The 18,674-nt window shown below is 41.8% G+C and overlaps 1 protein-coding gene across 6 annotated transcripts in view; it reads right to left on the bottom strand.

Moving 5' to 3' along the window:
* BICDL1 (BICD family like cargo adaptor 1) overlaps nucleotides 1-17,612 on the bottom strand; it is a 78,948-nt gene extending 61,336 nt beyond the window's left edge. For 2 of the 6 annotated variants that reach the window (XM_036014151.1, XM_036014154.1), the window contains exons 1-2: nucleotides 16,560-17,610; nucleotides 9,397-9,612 (exon numbers count right to left, since the gene is read on the bottom strand). In XM_036014151.1, the coding sequence (XP_035870044.1) occupies nucleotides 9,397-9,612; nucleotides 16,560-16,988 (645 nt within the window). In that variant the 5' untranslated portion in view covers nucleotides 16,989-17,610. Of the gene's footprint in view, nucleotides 1-9,396; nucleotides 9,613-16,559 lie in introns of all 6 variants that reach the window. The other 4 variants (XM_028528833.2, XM_028528835.2, XM_036014152.1 and 1 more) reach the window with 3 other exon arrangements.
* Between the last annotated feature and the right edge of the window lie 1,062 nt (nucleotides 17,613-18,674).

The raw sequence follows: 18,674 nt of genomic DNA, 5'->3' as shown, positions 1-18,674 counted from the left end.
CCCGCTCCTCCCAGGGCTGACTCCTACACTCTACAGGGATTCGGTGACCCCCCGATTTTTCCTTTCTACCTGCCCTGCACTGTCAGCTCCTAGGAGAGCCACTCCTCTGAGCTGCTGCCTGTGCAGTGACATGTGTAGGAGGAAGCTGATGCAAACAGGTGTCTCCTTTCCTGCCTGTTTGGAGCTCTAGTCTTCAACCCGCCTCCAATGTCTTCTCCAAACACAAAAAATACAGTGTGCATACTAGCTGGAGCTAATCCTCCCTGAAAAGACCAATTTTCCTCTGGAGTATCAACAGATTCTTGTTTGTTAAACAGCTTATTTGGAATTAAGAGCTCTGCCTCTGGTACACTTCTTGAAGCACATTTTCTCCAGGTTTCTTTCTCAGGGTTAAGGGCTTTACAACAGTGGCCATCAATGTCACAGCCTCCCTGCCTCTGGTGGGTGACACATAGTCCATTTTGTTTCTAGGACAATTTACACTGAGCAACAGCTGCCGATCAAACGTAGTTTTAGTTGTGGAATGGGTTTTTTTCCCCTTTTGCGGTGGGGACTCCATTACTCGTTTTTTTTCTTATAGTCTGATTCATTTATAGATGTGTAATAGAAAAGACATGGCAGTTATTAGTCAACCTTTCCTTGAAAGAAGTTATGAAAACAAGATTATTTCCCAACTAAACAAAAATAATTTAAATTTCCAAAGGATGTTCATATATGGGACCGTCCTCTCATCTCATTACCACTCTACGATGGAAGGAGTGGTAATTGTTTCTTATGTGACAGATAAGGAAACTGAAGATCAGAAACTAAGTGGGAACACCCAAGGCCTTGCGCTGGTGTGGAGGTTGGTTTTCTGTGTATTTTCAAGGGGGGGTCATCAATCAGAAATAAAAACCTCCTCACAAGTATTTCCATCCATTGGCTTATTTTTTAGGTGATAATTGGCTGGGCATTGTTTGGATGCCCCTGAACTTCAGAGTCACTGAGTAAAATGAGCCCAGAGGTTTGGGATCCACTTTTAGCAGTTTGTTTGTTATATCAAGGGTGTGCTAAAAGGACTGCAAACGATTTGTTGAGGGTCACTTTAGAGAGAACAGAAAAGGGGCTTCTGTAGATGGGAGCTCTTCTCTATGGAAACAGCATTGCCAGTTTTTTCGATTGGTATTATTGCTAATTAATAAGTTAAATACATTAGAGTGGTAATTGCTTATTTTTTTGGCAAGTGGGTGTTTTTATTGGTAGATTCTGTCTTGATTATTTGAGCCTGTTCTTAATTATTTTCCCAGCGAGAACCATGCCCAATTCAGGAGTCTTCAGGTTGGCTGTGTTAATTACAACTGTATGCATTTCTGATTATCTTTTTCAAAAGATGAGAGCCTAAGGTTCTAGCATATTAAGTCTAAATTTGAGGAGTTACAAGGCCTAAGATTCAAATGAATGACTACAGGAGTAGATCTTATTAATGCTGTTAGCTTTGACCTAATGCAATGGCAGTCAACTTTTTCTGTTTTCATTTCATTTTTTTTTGACACTGAAATCTGGATTCCCTCAGTCGCTGAAGATAGCTTAGTATATTGTAGTAGAGTGGCAAAAACAGAAGTAAATGAGCTGCCTCTGTCTGATGTGAGGTGAGGCCTCCAAATTTTGCACCTGGCAAATGGGTTGCAGGTAATAGGAAGGTTGGAGTTTACTGGCAGGAAAAAAATGGCAGCAAACTATGCTTTCTTTTGTTACCCATGCAGGTTAACCCATAGTTCTGGTTGCCTTGAAAAATAAAATATGTGTACTCAGTGAGTTGGCACAATCAGCAGAAAAACAGGTAGTGTTCTGACTCTGATAGAATCTTCACTGTTCTTCATTGGAGTCCAGGAAAATAATCCAGGGCTATCATGTCATTGCAAGAACTGAGCAAGAACTTGTAGTCTGGCTGGGCCAGATGTTTATAAAATGCTTGCTTTTTAGAGGTTTTTCAAATTTGTGGGGGGTTTAAATTATAACACTTGGAAGAACCATTACCAAAATAGATTATCAGGCGCTCTCTTGATACAGACGCCACATTTAACAGATGAAAGACCACTGGCGCCTCAGCACGTGCTGCTTTCTAGAGACGTGCCTACAGCCTTTCTTGCCTTCTCTGTTAACTCAAGAGTATGATGCCGTTGGAAGCCGAGCTGTGTAAAAACTGGTGGTATTTATAACTACTTCACTGGGTGAATAAAATTTGTTTCATTACTTGAAAATCACAAATACATCAGTACTGAGTAAAGCTGCCACTATAATCCTTATCCTCCAACTTCAAATTGTTTTGAAAAGGCCTCACTGTTCTTATAAATTTTATACATTTAAATTTATAAAATACTTAGCCCCGGCTGGTGTGGCTCAGTGGATTGAGCACCAGCCTGCAAACCAAAAGGCTGCCGGTTCGAATCCCTGTCAGAGCACATGCTTGGGTTGAGGACCTGATTGGGGGCATGCGAGAGGCAACCAGTTGATGACTCTCACACACTGATGTTTCTCTCCCTCTCTATCTCTCTCCCTTCCACTTGCTCTAAAAGTAAAGAAATAAAATCTTAAAAAAAACACATACTGGAAGTGCAGAGAAGCAGGTCCTCTCCTAAAGCCCCTAGAAAGGAATGCGACCTTGCTAATTCCTTGATTTTCACCCAGTGACAAGTTGGACTTCTGACCTATAAAAATGTAAGATAATAAATTTGTGTTGTTTTAGAAGTGAAACATAAGAAAAATGTATAAAATACTTAACAAAATATTATCTCTATCTGTATCTGTTTATTGAGGCTTCTCATAAGATTTCATACGGAAAAGGGTTGTGCTGTCAAACAAACACCCCACATAATTTGGAAAACTGTTGGTTTAGATCAGTAGTTCTTGAACTATGTTCCCAGGAACACAGGTCTCCAAGAGGTGCCTTAGAAGTGGTTGCAAGGAAGAGCTGAAAGAAACATTAAGCTGGTGGATTTCTGTCCCCTTCCCTGTTTCCATTTCAACATGACCATTCCTGTGTTTTATATACTGAAGTTCTGTTTAATATTTTATTTGAAAAAAATGGTTTTTCAGCTATATATTAGAAATGATTTGCAAGTCACATAGTTAAGGAAGCTGAGACTCAGAGAAGTTCAGTGACCTGCCAAGTCTCCAGTCCCAGTCCCTGGCTACTTCCAGTGGGGCTCCTCCTGAGAACTAAAGCCATTTCTTTGGCAGTGAAGAATAAAACACTGATTAAGGAAAAAAACAAAGAAGCAGTGTTCACTATTTGTAGAGGGGTAACCCTAGTTACATATTACTACAGTATTTATTAATTAATACTGATGTTTCTGTAACAGATAAATCCCCAAATCTTAGTAGCTTAACAGAGGAAAAACTGGTATTCCTGATTGGTGGGTGGCCCTCGATTCAGGCAATGATTCAGTGATCCAGCCATCTCCATCTTGTGACTCTGCCACCTCCAACAGATGGCTCCCAAGGTCACAGCTAGGAGGGGTCAAGCCTGGAGGGTGTCTGTGGGTCACGTCTGGAAATGGTGCATGTAGTTTCACTCACTCACGAGTTAGAACTTGGTTACAGGGCTTTACTAGATACAGGAGAGACTGGAAAGTACAGGCCAGTTTTGCACCCAGGGAGTAGTGGGTTGGTAAATAGCTGGCCCTTCTCAGTCATAACAGGGTAAGAAAGAGTCCTGGACTTTCCTTTTCCGGGCTTCAGTTTTCTGAAGGACTTGGGGTCGGTGATTGTTAAGATTCCACCCATTTTCATTACAATGGTAGACATAGTTGTAACAGTACCACTTTTTTAAATACACATACACCATTTTGTACTAAGCAGAGAAGCTGTTGACCTTTTTGTACTCAGGTAATACCTCTGATAATCACCGATTTGGGTAAATTTCTTTCAAGCTGTAACTTGATCCAGCATCCCCCAAATCTTTAAAAAAGTGGTAATGTTTTCAGATTGCCTTGGGCTGGAATAGATCCATTCATGGTTATATTAAGTAGGATAAAACTGTTATAATAGCTAAACCCTATAATCTCAATGGCTTTACATAATAGAAGTTTATTTCTCATTCCCATAAAGTCCAAACAGTATTTCTGTTAGAACATGAGGGGGGAAAATAGCTTCATATTTTAATGGAAAGAACTAGGCACATGCCTAGCTTATGGATTTGGGTTCAATTCCTAGTTGGGGTTTATAAAGGGGGCAGCTGATTGATGTTTCTCTTTCTCTCCCCTTCTAAAATCAATAAAAACATATCCTCAGATGAGCATCAAAAAAAGATTCAATTAAAAAAAGTCAAGTTGTCTCTTCACCTACCACCTTCCCCCCCTTACTTGGCTTTATTTCATTCATAATACATATCACTACCTGATTTATATTATTTATGTAGTTCCTTCTTTACTGTCAAACCTCCTGAATTATTTTAGGACAGGGAATTTATCTTGTTCACTGCAGTAGTTCTACTACCCAGAACAGTGCTTCCATACATAGGTGCACATTATAAATATTTGTTTAATAAATGATTGATGTTTTTCTTTTTTATTGTAAAATATAACATAAATACAAATACATACAACATAAATGTACTGTGTAGCAAATAATTATAATGCAAATATCCATGCAGTCACCAGCAAGGTCAAGGAGTAGCACATCCCAAAAGCCTCCTCCCCAAGCACCATTCTGTGACAACCCCCCTCCCTGCCCCCATACACATGCCTCAGGTAACCATTATCCTGACTTTCATGATGGAATCACTTGAGTTTTCTTAATAATTTTACTACTTATGCATGTAGAATGATAGGTTTTTCAGCCTTAAATAAAGATAAATGTTAGGGAAAGTACAGACTATTAAAATATTTTGGAGAAGCAATATGATAATATCTATTAAAAATTTAAATGTACAAACCTTTTGACCTAGACATGCCACTTCTAGGAATCCATCCTAGGGAAATGCTAACGTAAAAGTGCAAAGATGTGTGAACAAGGATGTTTACTACAGCAGGGACTATAATACTAAAACATGGTAACCAACGCACATGCTCTTCAGGAGGAAATGGCTACACTAACTACGGTACATCCATGGGTACATGGAACACTATATACAATCATTAAAAATACAAATCTGGCCCAAGATATAGTAAGTGAAAAACTAACAAAATCATTTTGTTTAAAAGAAAAAATAAACAGAAAAGTTGTGCACATTTATGACCTGTGTGTGTTGTGTGTATGTATGTATGTGTGTGTGCACTCTCCTTAGACAACAACTGCGGCCACATCTCTCCTTTCTTCTTTCTGAAAGCAAGGCCCATGGTTCTCGTTCCACTGCTGATGTAGCCAGGACAGTAAGTGTCTAACATGTCCTACTGAAACCCACTCTCAGTGCCATCATGGTGTTGCTTTCTAACTTAGAAGGCGAATTATTCTTTCTCCAAATATGTCAGCCCAAGTTCCATAAAACGAGACTCACAATCTTAGAAGCTAGAATAGAATTTAGAGAGCATTTTGTACAAACAAGGAAATAAACTGGGATAGAGTATCCCTAGTATATATATGCAGCAATGTCCAGGGGATAAGAGGTGCAACAGAATAAACCCAACTCCTCGGAGAATCCATTTACACAAGTATTTTTGCACAGAGACTGAGCTACTAAACAAAACATTTTTACACACTGATATGTGCTGGGGACATTTCGGATTCTTCCACTCTCAAGTTAGAGAATCAATGTTTAACGAATGCAGAAATCCCATCTGCATGATGAGGAGGGCATGATAAATATAATGATAGCTACCGCTTATTGAGCACTTATGATATGCTAGATATTGTGATCAGAGCTGTATATACATTATCTCATAGCACTATCAGGTACTCGTAATAATATAATTGTTCCATTTTATGGAGGAGGAAACTAAGGTTAAAAAAGGTAAAAAAACCCCAAACTTTTCTATGTTCATACAGCCAGTAAATAACAGAGTCTGTGTTTGGTCCCAGGGTTGTCTGGCTCCAAAGCCTATGATCTTAATTACTGCCTCAGAAGTCTGAAGTTGGAGGCCAGGAACTCTAATCAATCTTAAATTGGAAGATCCTTAATCAAGTCATGTATCTTTCTGTCCCTGAAGTTTTCCCAGCTATAAAATTAGAACAATACCTATCCCTGTCTTTATCATAATGAGGATACAAAAGCTCATGGGGATACATACGCTCATAGCACTCTATTTTAGAGCTGAAAAGAACCTTGGTCACACAAAAAATTGTATATGAATATTTATGGCAGCCAAAAAGTAAAAACAACCCAAATGTCCATCAAGTAATGAATGGATAAACAAAATATGTTATATCCACTCAATGGAATATTCTTCAGTCATAGAAATAACTGAAGTACTAATACTTGCTACAATGTGGATGAACCTTGGAACCATTTGCTAAGGCAGGGGTATCCAAACTTTGGGCATCTCTGGGCCACAATGGAAGAAGAGTTGTCTTGGGCCACACATTAAACACATTGTGACACGGACTCACAAAAAAATCTCATAATGTTTTAAGTAAATTTACGATTTTGTGCGGGGCTGCATTCATAGTCATCCTAGGCTACATGCAGCCTGTGCACTGTGGGTTGGACACCGCTGTAAGAGAAAGAAGCCAGTCACAAAGGATCATGTATGTATGACTCCATTTACAGGAAAGGCCCAGAATAGGCAAACCCATAGAGACAGAGTAGAACAGTGGTTGTCAGGACATGGGGTAGAGGGTTAGCAGAAATGGGGGAGTGGCTGCTAACAGGTACAGAGTCTTTTGGGGGGAGGTAAAATATTCTATAATTACATAATGGTGAGCACAACTCTGTAAATACACTAAAAACCACTGAATTGTACACTTTTAAAAAGTACAACTATATACAGAAAGAAAAAGGAGAAAGAAATGAGAAAGAAAGAAAAAGAAAATGTATGGTATGTGAATCATATCTCAACAGAACTATTATTAAATACATAAATAAATATTTTGTAGAACCTCTTCACCCCCAAAGAACCTTAGAAACCATGAAAGCAAAGGAAATATATTTAAAAATACTTTGGACAAAAACACCACAGAAATATTGTACTATCTTTTAGATTTTATATATTTCATGCTTATAAAAATACATTACATACACTTTAAGAAAAGCATGGCCTTTTATTAACTTGTACTGGTTGTTTTCTGATCCTAAGAGAATCTTAATTCACTTCAAAGTACCATTCAACTCAAGTTCCTGAATACCCAGTTAATAAAATTAAAATATAATGCAATCTAGACTGGCTGCTGATGGAGACACCAGGGAACTGTCCTGCTTAAACAGAGATAGAGAAAACTAAACTCATCAAGGGCCTACATTCAAGGCCAGCGAGAAGAAGAATCTAGATCTCATGGAAATGCTATCCTCCGATATTCTTTTGGGAGCAGCTTATCAGGATTTTGTACAGAGAAGTTAAGCAAAGGAACCTCAGCTATAAAGACACTGCTTTAGCAAAATAACCATCAACACTGAAACAAGTCCTTACCTTCAATATACTGCTTAACATAAACACAGTGTCTTATTTTCATGTCCACAGAACTTGCATGAGGTACAAATTTTTACTGCCATTCTAAGGGCAAGGAAAGCGAGGCACAGCAAGGTCACCCAGCTAATGAGAAGCAGAGTCAGGACTCCACGTGCATCTGAATTCCCAGCTCTGGGCTCTTTCGCTGCCTCAGGCTCATGTTTGCATTCTCCCTTTACCTCTCTTGGCCGCTGACCCTCCACTAGATCAGAAGGCAGAGTTCTTTTATAACATGCACTCAGACATCAAGAAATAATTTCCCCTTTGATTTTCTGGTTTGTTGTATTCCTGCAAGTCTCTGTAAGAAACACTTGCTCAGAATAAGTATGAAATAAATATTTTTGAACAAATAAATCAATGTGGCCAGGCCTACCTGGGTAATCTTTGATGAATAATGAGTGAGGAGTGAAAAACCTATACAATTTTACAAGGTACACGAGTCCCTTCCCGGTTGCTGAAAATGCTTTTAGAACTGAGTCGGAATTGCTGTTACTGACCTAGCCCTGTAAATGCCTTCTTGGAAAATTGTTCAACTCTTCCTTTCCAGCCATTCAAACGGTGATCTGATTCCCCACATAGGAAACCTGCAGGTAAGATCTCTGGATCACTTGAATTCTCACCTCATATACATTCTGACATGAATGTATCTCTCTTTCTCTCCTTTCCTTCCTTCTTCCCTCTCTTCCTCACCTTCTCTACCTGCCCCCCTTCCATTCTCTCCCTTCTGTCCCTTTCTCTAGTAGTGGCATTTACTTCACATTTCCTTGTGAGGCATGTAAGCTTTAACCAGCCTCAGAGTACCCATGGAAGCAACTATGACAGAGACTAGTGAAATAACTTCATATAGTGTTAACCACTTGAATCAGTGGAAGCACCAAGGATTTACCATATGCTGCTCTAGTTAATAGTTAAACCTTTCCCAAAGCCCTAAGCACCAAATACTAAGCATGCAGACAAGTGCAGCGGTCTCATAAGAATATTAGTGCTCAGGGATGAGAGCAGAGTAGAAGCTCTTTTTTCCTCTGGTAACTGAAGAGTTAGTTTTATTTTCAACACACGAGAAGGATTGAGGTACAATGGTAAACCCAGCTCTTAACTCAAAGTGAGTGGATTAGGAGACCAGGGCATTAACAACATTCCTGCATTTGTTAAAAAGCTATGTTCTGTATTTAAATTAGATTTCCACCTATTCAGCCCTCAAACTCTTTCTTTGCAATGATTTTACAGTTTTGACCTTGGTTAATTAATTAATACTTTCATGACACCACCCTATAAAGGTACAAATAAAGAATTTTTACTTAATGTGGAAATACAGAGAACAAGTTTTAAATACATATACGTACACGTCCTTTAATATTTAAATAATATGAAGGAATGTACATTCACAAATGTAATATCAATAAAAATCATTTGCTCTAGAAGTTTTCCCTAAGCTTTTCAGTTTATAGATGGCACCATTTAATATTTGGACTAAACGCATTAACATAATTTATTAGTGACAGACTTTCTCTAGGTGAAGGAATCATGGATTTTTAGAGCTGTAAGGAATGTCAGAAATCTTTCATTTTAAAAAGGAGACAACTCCCAAGTTAAGTGATTGTTAAAGCCTACCAGCTGGCTAATGACAGGCAAAGGGTCTTGGCTTCTGACTGGAGGTTTGGCACAGCTAAAGTCCTTGTAGGTGAGAAATACTTATCTTGTTGATGTAACACCAAAAGCAACGGAAATGGAAATTACTACACATGATTGACATTATACAGAAGCTTTGTTTCAGCTTTTAGTATTTTATACCATTAATTCGTAACTTATGACTCACCCTGCTGAGCTGGTCCAATAACCTTTGGTTCTGTTCAGACAGTTCCTGGACAGCCCGTGTTTTTTCTCGATCTGCCTCCCGTAGATGAACCTGCTGCCTCTCCAACTCATCCTGAAGCTGTTTCACGTCACTCTCCAGCTCCGACACACGCCCTTCCCACTCTCCTTCTCGGTTCTCAAATCGTCTTCTGAGTTCATGTTTCTCTTGTTCTAAGTGCTGGGTGAAAAGGGAAAGGATTTAAAAATGTTAAAAATTCCACAGCTTTCCATTTTTTTCCTCTTTGCATACCCTCCTAACTTTCCTTTCTCCCAGTTGGTCGTCACAACCAGACACTGCCGCTTAGGAAGAGTTGTCCATTTCACAGCGGTGAAAATATCCCCTCCTTCCAGAGCAGAAAAGGAGTTGGTTTCATAAAGAGATTGCCATTCCTACAGAAAATACTTAAATCATGTTTATTCTTGTCCTTGAGCATGGGACATTCTTTGGGCATTCCTAGACTTAGGAATTCACTAGAAATTTATTGTCTTCTAATTAATTGGTGAAGTATATATTTAAACAACTTAAAATGGCCCCTTAAGAAGGCTTCTGTTGAAATCTTCTATTATGCCTGGCATAATACCAGGCACTTAGAATCACAGACTCTTCAGAGACAGAAAGAACTCCAGAGATCCTTCAGATTAACTATCTTTTCTTATAAACGAGGCAACAGAACAAGCTTAAGGTCAATACCAGTAAATAATAGAGCTGGGGTTTGTGTCTAAGTTACTTGACTCTTTTTACGGCTCTAAATCACAACTCAACAAACATTTGTTGCTGTATATAGCACTGCACTTCAAAATCATTAAGGCAGGCTCAGGTTCAGGTCTACTTTAAATCAAGGCCTATTAGCCTTGCATATTTATTTCTGATCCATTCATTCATTCTTGAGTGTCTACTACGGGCCAGCCACTGTGCTGGGGACATAGTGATGAAAAAAAGACAGATATGGTATTTGCCTATATGGAGTTTTTATTCTACTGGAAGAGGCCAATACAAGTAATAAGTTATATATGACAAATGGTATGCAGGGAAAGTATACATGGTTTTGAAGTAGAGTTCAACAGAAAAGGATTCTTTTGGATTGAAGAAAATAAGAACATCTTTTTGTTCCTATGGGATAGATATGAATGCCTCCTTTCAGAGGTGAGTGTGTTCTCGTACTTAAAAGCATAGTATGTACAAAAAAAAAAAGCCAAGCCAACACCTAAAGGAATATATGAAATATAAGTTAATGCAATGGTCCTCAATTTTTGGTGATCTCTGAAAAGCTCTGGTGTAACTGTCTAAAATACACTAACCTGAACCCCAATTCCAAAGATTATGATTCAGTTAAGAATGGGATGAGGCCTAGACATCCATCCGTCCAAGTTCTACTGGAAATCCTGATGCACTGAAGGCTGATATCAAGCATAAAATTATTTCCACAGGCTAAGAGGAACACGTGAATCTTCCTCTTCAGAGTACTCAGTCACCTCTTTGCCTTGGGAAGCTATACTTGTAGTCTAACCAAGATCTAACTTTTCAAATACTTTTTGGAATGCCTCTTTTAGAATGCCTTCAGGGCCAGTGTATAGTTATACAAGAAAATCAGTCCCATTACTTCACATCTGAGATGTGTCTAAAAAAGAGATGATCTCTTTTCATCCTGGCATTTTATTCCCCTTACTTTGCTCTGGGTGTCTTGGGAATGTGTGTGAAAGTCGAATCTATCCCCAAAGTAAAAGTTTACCATGACAGAGCAGTCCAAGTAATATGCCAAAAGATAAAAACAGTGATCCAAAATTAAAATTCTGAGCACGTTAACAAAGATAGTTAATAACTATTGAAATAAATGTACAGCTGCCCAGGTTGACCACTTTCAGGAAATAACTCATGTGGACGTAGCCACTCTGGTACACTTGTTGAAAAAGTCACATTATAGTTATAATGTGACATTATACAGCCTCAATTTGGAGCATGTGGGAGAGTGACAAGGGAGGGACATCTCATCAGCATGAGAATTTTCTGCTCTATCTAAGCTTCCCTCATATTGCTAAACTTCCAAAATGAGAATGTTTTAGACACTTCAGAAAGATGAAATTCAGAAACAAATGCTAATTGCAATCCTAAAATTGTGATTCTTGGTTTTATTGCGCTTTTCCAAAATGAAAAATATTGAGCAGAAGGCAACAGCAAGAACTCAGTAATCACAGTGTTACTGAGAGGCCAGATATATTAGGCTTGTGCTCTAAAAGAACAGAGAGCCTTAAAAATATTCAGCAAACAGCTGTTAGTGAACAGCCCAACCAAGCAACTAAAACAATCTAACCCACTTGGGAGGCGGGGCTGAGGACAGGTGGTGCTGATCAATCTACTCTGTCCTATTTCTTTGGACATGTGACAAATTTCTTAATCCAGGTTTCCCAACACTTGGAAAAAAATCAAGACCTTCCTATTAATAAACATACAGACTTTAGCCTTTTATCTACTCTGAAAAAAATATGAAAGGTTTCTCCTAGAATATTTCTAAGTAAGTACTAAATTAACCAGTAAACTCTAGGAGAATTATCAGCAAGTGTAGAGCTCATGCTATTCTTTGTTTCTTGGGACTATGTGGTATCTTAGAAGTTAATATCTACACCTGAAACTAATATGATGTTATATATAATAAGTATAGTTCAATAAAGAGAAAAAGAGGAAAAAAGATCCAAACTGGTAAGGCCACCAAAACAAGAAAAGTCTAAGAAACTGTCAAAGCAAAGAAGAGACTAATAGATATGAAAACTATCAATAAATGTAATGTGGTATCCTGGATGGAATCCTGGAAGAGAAAAAAACATTAGGTAAAGACTAAGGAAATCTGAATAAACTAAGGACTTCAGTTAATAGTAACATATCGGTATTCATTTCTTAATTAAAGAGAGTGTACCATACTAATGTCAGATGTTAACAATAGAGGAAACTGCATGCAAGGCATATGGAAACTCTCTGTCCCATCTTTCCAATTTTTCTGAAACTCTAAGACCATTAAAAAAATAAAGTTTATTTAAAACTCCAAAGAAATGAAAGCTAGTTATCATTAGCCTACCTAAAATTAGTTGTCACAGAAATGGATTTCTGCAAAGGACTGAAAAAGCAACACCATTCTCTCAAGTCCAGGATATGGTTCTTGAAAAATACAAAGAAAAAAAGACTTTATTTTTAAGTGGACCAAGCACTGAATGCAAATAAGGACCCCTAGGTTTGCTTCCCTAAATCTACTACTGACTCTCATTAAGTAATCATTTTCATCTTGTTTTGCCCTTCTTAAAAAAGTAAAAGAGAGCCCTGATTGGCATAGCTCAGTGGATTGAGCACGGGCTGCGAACCAAAGTGTCACAGGTTCGATTCCCAGTCAGGGCACATGCCTGGGTTGCAGGCCATGACCCCCAGGGACTGCACATTGATGTTTCTCTCTATCTCCCTTCCTTCCTTCTCTAAAAATAAATAAATAAAAAATCTTAAAAAAAAAAGTAAAAGAGCACTAGAATCATGCGATTTGGCCTAGGGGAGGGGGAAGAAAAGTATTTGAGGGGAAAAACCACCTCTGCATTAAGAGATAACTTACTCTCAACTGGAATGAAACAAAGGGGGGATCCTGGAATGAAAAAAGGGGGATCCTATTAAAAAACTAAACATTTAATCTCTGAAGAAAAAAGTATATAAATGCAAGTGACTATCATAGTTCATATTCTGGTGGGGGGAAACCCTGACGATCTAGTTGGCTCCAAGTTTTAAAAGCAAATGGGCTAAAGTAGATGCAAAGAAATACATTTTTAAAATGCCTTTAGAACTTTAAGCATATGAAAATCTGACTCACTGAGTATATAAAATGCAGGGTAGATAATTTAAGGATGGAAAAAAAAAGACCAAAACCTTACTCTTTCAAGTTAAACTGAATCTTAATTTTAACCCTAAGAGATACAGTACAGCTAAAAAATGTCTGTTAACCTTTAAACCACTAAAAACTTTAAAGAGTGTGCCATCAATAAGAGAGCAGCGAAAGATCAAATACTTTGTTTTAAATGACAAAACAAAAGCTTGGAGTTGGTACACACAACTGGAGAGGTATTCAATGTGAACTACTGAGTAGGTAGAAACGATCTTGAAAGTGGCCCTGAAGTTAGAAAGGTGCCAATTTTGAAGTAGTAAGGAAGCACGTGGGACTAAAACAAAACCAGTCTCATTATTTAACGGTCAAACCAACATTCTCTCAGAACCCACTGTTTTTCTTTCAAACCAGCCTATGAAAAAACGTGACTCCACTGTGTGGCAGTTTGTGGAAAATTCCAAATGCTTTTTAGGTAAGAAAAAAGCAGTTGGTTCTCTACCTCTAAATGTTTAATTTAATTGAAATTATAGCAGAGTGGCTGTGTTAAACTGTAGAAAGTATTTTGTCTAAGCAGACACTCTGAAATCTAGGCTGCTTAAAAAATACACAGTGGGGAAAATTCACCTGCAGGTGTCAAATGAAATAGGCCCCTGTTAATTAGGTTTGTCACTCTCATATTAACACTAAAAGAATTAACAAGGAACTAATGACAACATCTTTATATTTTTAAATGTATGTGTAGTTTAAAAAAAACTAAACATTCTTAATGGTAACTTTTAAACATACCTAGAAGAAATAGCATAGCTGAACTCTTTATCACTCAGTTTCAATAATGCTTGTCATTTGGCTTTTTAAAAATAAACTTTTAAAAATTGTTATTTTTTAAATCGTGGTAAAGTACAGCATTCTGCCCTTATCTGCAGTTTTGCATTCCACAGTTTCAATCACCCACGGTGAGCCTTGGTCCAAAAATATTAAACGGAAAATTCCAGAAATAAACAATTGACAAGTTTTAAATTTTGCGCCGATCTGAGTAGCATGATGACTCTCTCACCCTCCCACTCTGTCCTGCCTGGGAAGTGAATCATCCCATTGTCCAGCGTATACACTCCCTGCCAGTTAGTCACTTAGTAGCCCTCTGGGTTATCAGATTGACTGTCTCAGTATTGCAATGCTTGGGTGCAAGTAACCCTTATTTCCCTTAATAATGGCACAAAGCTCAAGAGTAGTGATGCTGGCAATGTGGATATGCCAGAGAAGCTGGGAAGTGTTTACTATAAGTAAAAAGGTAGAAGTTGTCGACTTAATTGTTCTGTTTTGTTACTGGTTATTGTAATCTCTTACTCTGCCTAATTGATGATTTAAACTTTATTTATCATAGGTATTTATGTATAGAAAACAACATAGTAAATACAGAATTCAGTACTATCTGTGGGTTCAGACATCCACTGGGGGTCTTAGAGCATCTCCTCTTCAGATAAGGGGGGACTACAGTATATGTCATACAAAATTTACCATCTTAATTTTTAAGTGTACAGTTCAGTAGTGTTAAGTACATCCACACTGTTGTGCAACCACCATCCAGAAATTTAAAATAAACTTTCAACACTAGAGTTCATATGCTGACCTGCAGAGGAGTGAAGATTTTAAAAAAAAGTTCAAGAGCTTCGAACTATTTTATAAAGTCAAAAGCAATTTATTCTTTTACAATAGAACCTTTCCTGTGACCAAATTTTGAAATCTCTTTTCCTTTGTTGAAGAAATGTATAAAGGCTCCGCACAGAACCCAGGATGCGTGTAACTACACACTCAGGATTACTCTGAAATCTACCACTGATCACACTGCCTGATATGATGGCCCTTTCAAGTTTGCTGTCTCTTCAATCAAGTCCCTCAGTGAAGGAATTCCAAATCAAGTATAAATCTCTGCAGCAGTACTTCTATATAGAGCCATGTAATCAAATCTCTTAAAAAAAAAGACACCCTTTTATTTGTAGACCTCTACTTCAAGTGAAAATTCAACAATTCAATGCATTGGGTTGCTTTTTGGCAGGCTCCCTATAGGTTTCACAAACCGCATTTCAGAGAGGTATCTCAGGAGTTCATCGACTGGCAGACCTAGTTAACAGGCCAACTGAACTGCAGGGCACTCACTGGTTTCCTTTTTTCTCCCTGATTTACTTTTGATATGCTGTCGCACTATGGACGTGCTTAAATCTCGTTATAGAAAAGTTTCGGAATCTACATCCTAACTGTTCAGCCGGCAGCAGTGATCTGGAACCAGACTAGGGTCCATTTCAGACCTTATTCAGGACTGTACTATTCTCTTGTAACTAAAAAAACCCCCAACCAACAGCAAAAAAAAAAAAAAAAAAAAATTGGTCTCAATCAAAGTGGTTAACAATAGTAAATGCACAGGCAGAAAAAGATAAGTTCCACTGCCACAGATGCCTCCCCTTTTAAAATCTAACTTTGAGAAATGCCGGTGTTCTACACCACTTTCAAGACCCTTTTCTAGGTGAGGGCAAGAAATGGCAGAAATCTTACAGCTCCTTCGAGGGGTATTTATAACAATAGCGGAAGCAATATGGTTCTCCTATTTGTCCAACTGCACATCCAATCTGTGAGAGCCAGAACACAGAAAAGGGCTGTTTAAAGGCACACAAACACTGAGGTCCAAATTAAACCCACTACTAACCGTCATACGCTGAGCCCCAGCTTGCCTGACTGCAGTGGAGCCCCACTTCCTAATCCCCGAGAATGTGGAGGCTATATAAAGCTCCTTTAAGGGCACTTGTTTCCCACAACTCTGAGCTGCCAGGAAGTTAAGACAAGGGCATCTGGAGGCCTTAACGCCCAGACTGGAAAGCTGTAGGCTAATACCCCGATTAGGGATTAACTACTTCTTTGAAAACCTGAAGCATATTTCAAATGCTCCCCCTTTCTCATTTCTCTGTGTGCAGACATCACCTCAGTGCTGTATAAATTAGTCATACTGTAAGCGCTATTTTAGATACTGTGTACAGTACATATATAGAATGGCCCACAGTGGCTGGAGCTGTGCCTGGACCCATTTGTTGGAAACAGGGTGGGAAAGTCAGATGTATTCAGTGGGTGTCCTGGTCCTATAATCCCAAACCCTCCGTCCTACCCCCACCCTTCCAGGTGGTTTTCTATGAGGTGGGGTGGATGAGTGATTCCCGAAGCTGCCCAGAGCCTAGCGGGTGCCTGGGCTCCCCCTACTTGCCACCCATCCCAGGGGGGACATCCTCACCTCCAGTTTGTCTGTCAGCTCCTTGTGCATCTGTTCGTACTGCCGGCTCATGTCCTGGTTCCTCTCGAGCAGCGCCTTGCCCAGCCGGGCCGCCAACACCAGATCTTTCTCCTTCTGCCGGATCACCGACAGCAGCTCGGGGTCCTGGGCAGGCGGTGACTGCAGTCCGGCTCCCTCGGCTGGAGGCCCGGGCTCAGCCGGAGGATGCTCCCCGGGGTCGGACGGCCGTTCCCCGGCCGCCAGCAGCGCCAGCTCCTCCTCTAACGCCAGTTCCAGATCCCCGGGGCCCCCGGGGAAGGAGACCAGGGCGGTGGCAGCTGGACTCCCGACTGCGTCCGCGGCCGCGGTGGGCAGCTCCATGCAGCAGGCGCTGTCCGGCTCGGCGGGTGCTGAAGCGGGGCCGGCCAAGCCCAGGCAGAAGGCGGACATGGCCCGCGCGCGCGGAGCCCGCAGCTGTGCGGCCCGGCCGGCGCGCGCCAGGCTGCAGGGGGGAGGGGCCCCGCCGCACCGCCCCGCGCTTCGCCTCGCCTCGCGCCGCGGCACGCGCCCCCCGGGTCCCCGCGAGCCCTGGGCGCGGCGCGCGCCGGCCCACCCCTCCCCCACGCCGGCGGCACGCGTCCCCTCCCCCGCCCCCTGGCTCAGCTGCTCGCTGCTCGCAGCTGAGGAGCGGGTGGCAAGGGAAAGCTGAGAAAGGGAAGACTGAGGGGCCTCAAAGCGGGAGGTGAGGTTTCGGGGATGGACGCCGCCGCTGTCGCCGCTGCCGCCGCCGCCGGGTTATCAGCCGCCCTGTTGCTGCTGCTGCCGCTGCCACCGCCGGCCGGGCAGCGCTTCACGGGGCGGGCTGCGCTCCGCTGTTGCTTCGACGCTCGCTGCTGCTGCCGGCGGCCGCTCTCTGCAGCCGGGCTCCATGTCCCTCGGCTCGGCGGCAGCCCCAGCAGCAGCTGCGGCGGCGGCGGCTGCTGGCGCCGAAGCGGCGGCTCCACATCGCGCGCCGCACAGCCCGGCGAGCTCCTTCCTGCCTCCCTCCCGCTCACCGGGCCGCCGCACCCTGCCCCGGGCTTCCGGCCGCGCCCCCTGTCCCCGCCCCTTGGCGGCGCCCTACGCGCGCGGGCACCTGTTCACCGCGCCCGCGCGGGATTCGCCAGCTCGCGGGTCTCCTCAGCGGCGCCCAGGTGGCGCCGGTGGCCTTAACCCCTGCGCTGCCTGACACGCCGGGGGCGACTGTGCGCGCTGCCAGCGGAGGCGGCTGGCGCAGCCTCAAGGCTCCCAACGGCTCCCGGGAGCGACCACGCCCCGGGCCTCTGGACCACCTCAGGGCGTGGCCCCGCCCCCAGCACGCTCACTTGGGGGAGTTGCCTCGCTCTCACCTTCGAACAGCGCTTCGCCCCAGCCTCCTCCTCCGTTGGGAGCGAGGCCCCGCCCCCAGTCTCCCTCTCACCTCTGGTCGAGGCCCCTCCCTGGCCTCCCTCCCACTTCGGGGCTGGGGCGTGTCTCGGAATTTGGTGGTGTCCTGTGTTGTCGCGGCCTCTCCGTTAGTCTCCAAGGGGACTAGGGACATTTCTCCAAGACAGGTGACCCAGACCCGAGGGAGACTTGCAGTCACGCAATTTAGGGCCTGGGCCCCCAAGGGAGCTGAGCAGTCGGGAGAGGGAGCCCTAGAGAGCAGTGAAAAGGGATGATGTTTCAGAAACCCAGCATCTTAATGATGATGACTCAGGGATATAAGGGACCAGAACCTCGGAAGAAAGGAGTTATGTTGAGAAATAACCAAAAACACTGCTCACAGAGGATAATATGGAGTAAAGAATATCCCTAAGAATTTCTGTTTATTTGGCATTCAGTACACACCAAGTTTGGTGTTAAGTGCTTTATAACCATTACCATGATGAAGTGGGCACCGTCCCTCTTCCCATTTTACAGAGGAGAAAACTGAGGCCTCAAGAGATGGAGTCATCTGTCCAGGTGGTTACAACAGGAGCAGATGCAGGCAGGCTGACTCCAGGGTTCAGGTAAATCGTCATTCTTGACTCTCTTCACTTATGAGAAGTCTGGAGGAAGATAAGTGGTAATTTGTGACCAAGGCGGCCTGCGTGGATACAGAAGGTGGTGCTAGGG

This window comes from Phyllostomus discolor, chromosome 13 (genome assembly GCF_004126475.2).
Source record: "Phyllostomus discolor isolate MPI-MPIP mPhyDis1 chromosome 13, mPhyDis1.pri.v3, whole genome shotgun sequence".
NCBI classification, from domain to species: domain Eukaryota; kingdom Metazoa; phylum Chordata; class Mammalia; order Chiroptera; family Phyllostomidae; genus Phyllostomus; species Phyllostomus discolor.
The sequence above is the reverse complement of the archived record's forward strand: the minus strand, read 5'-3'. Positions and strand labels throughout refer to the sequence as shown.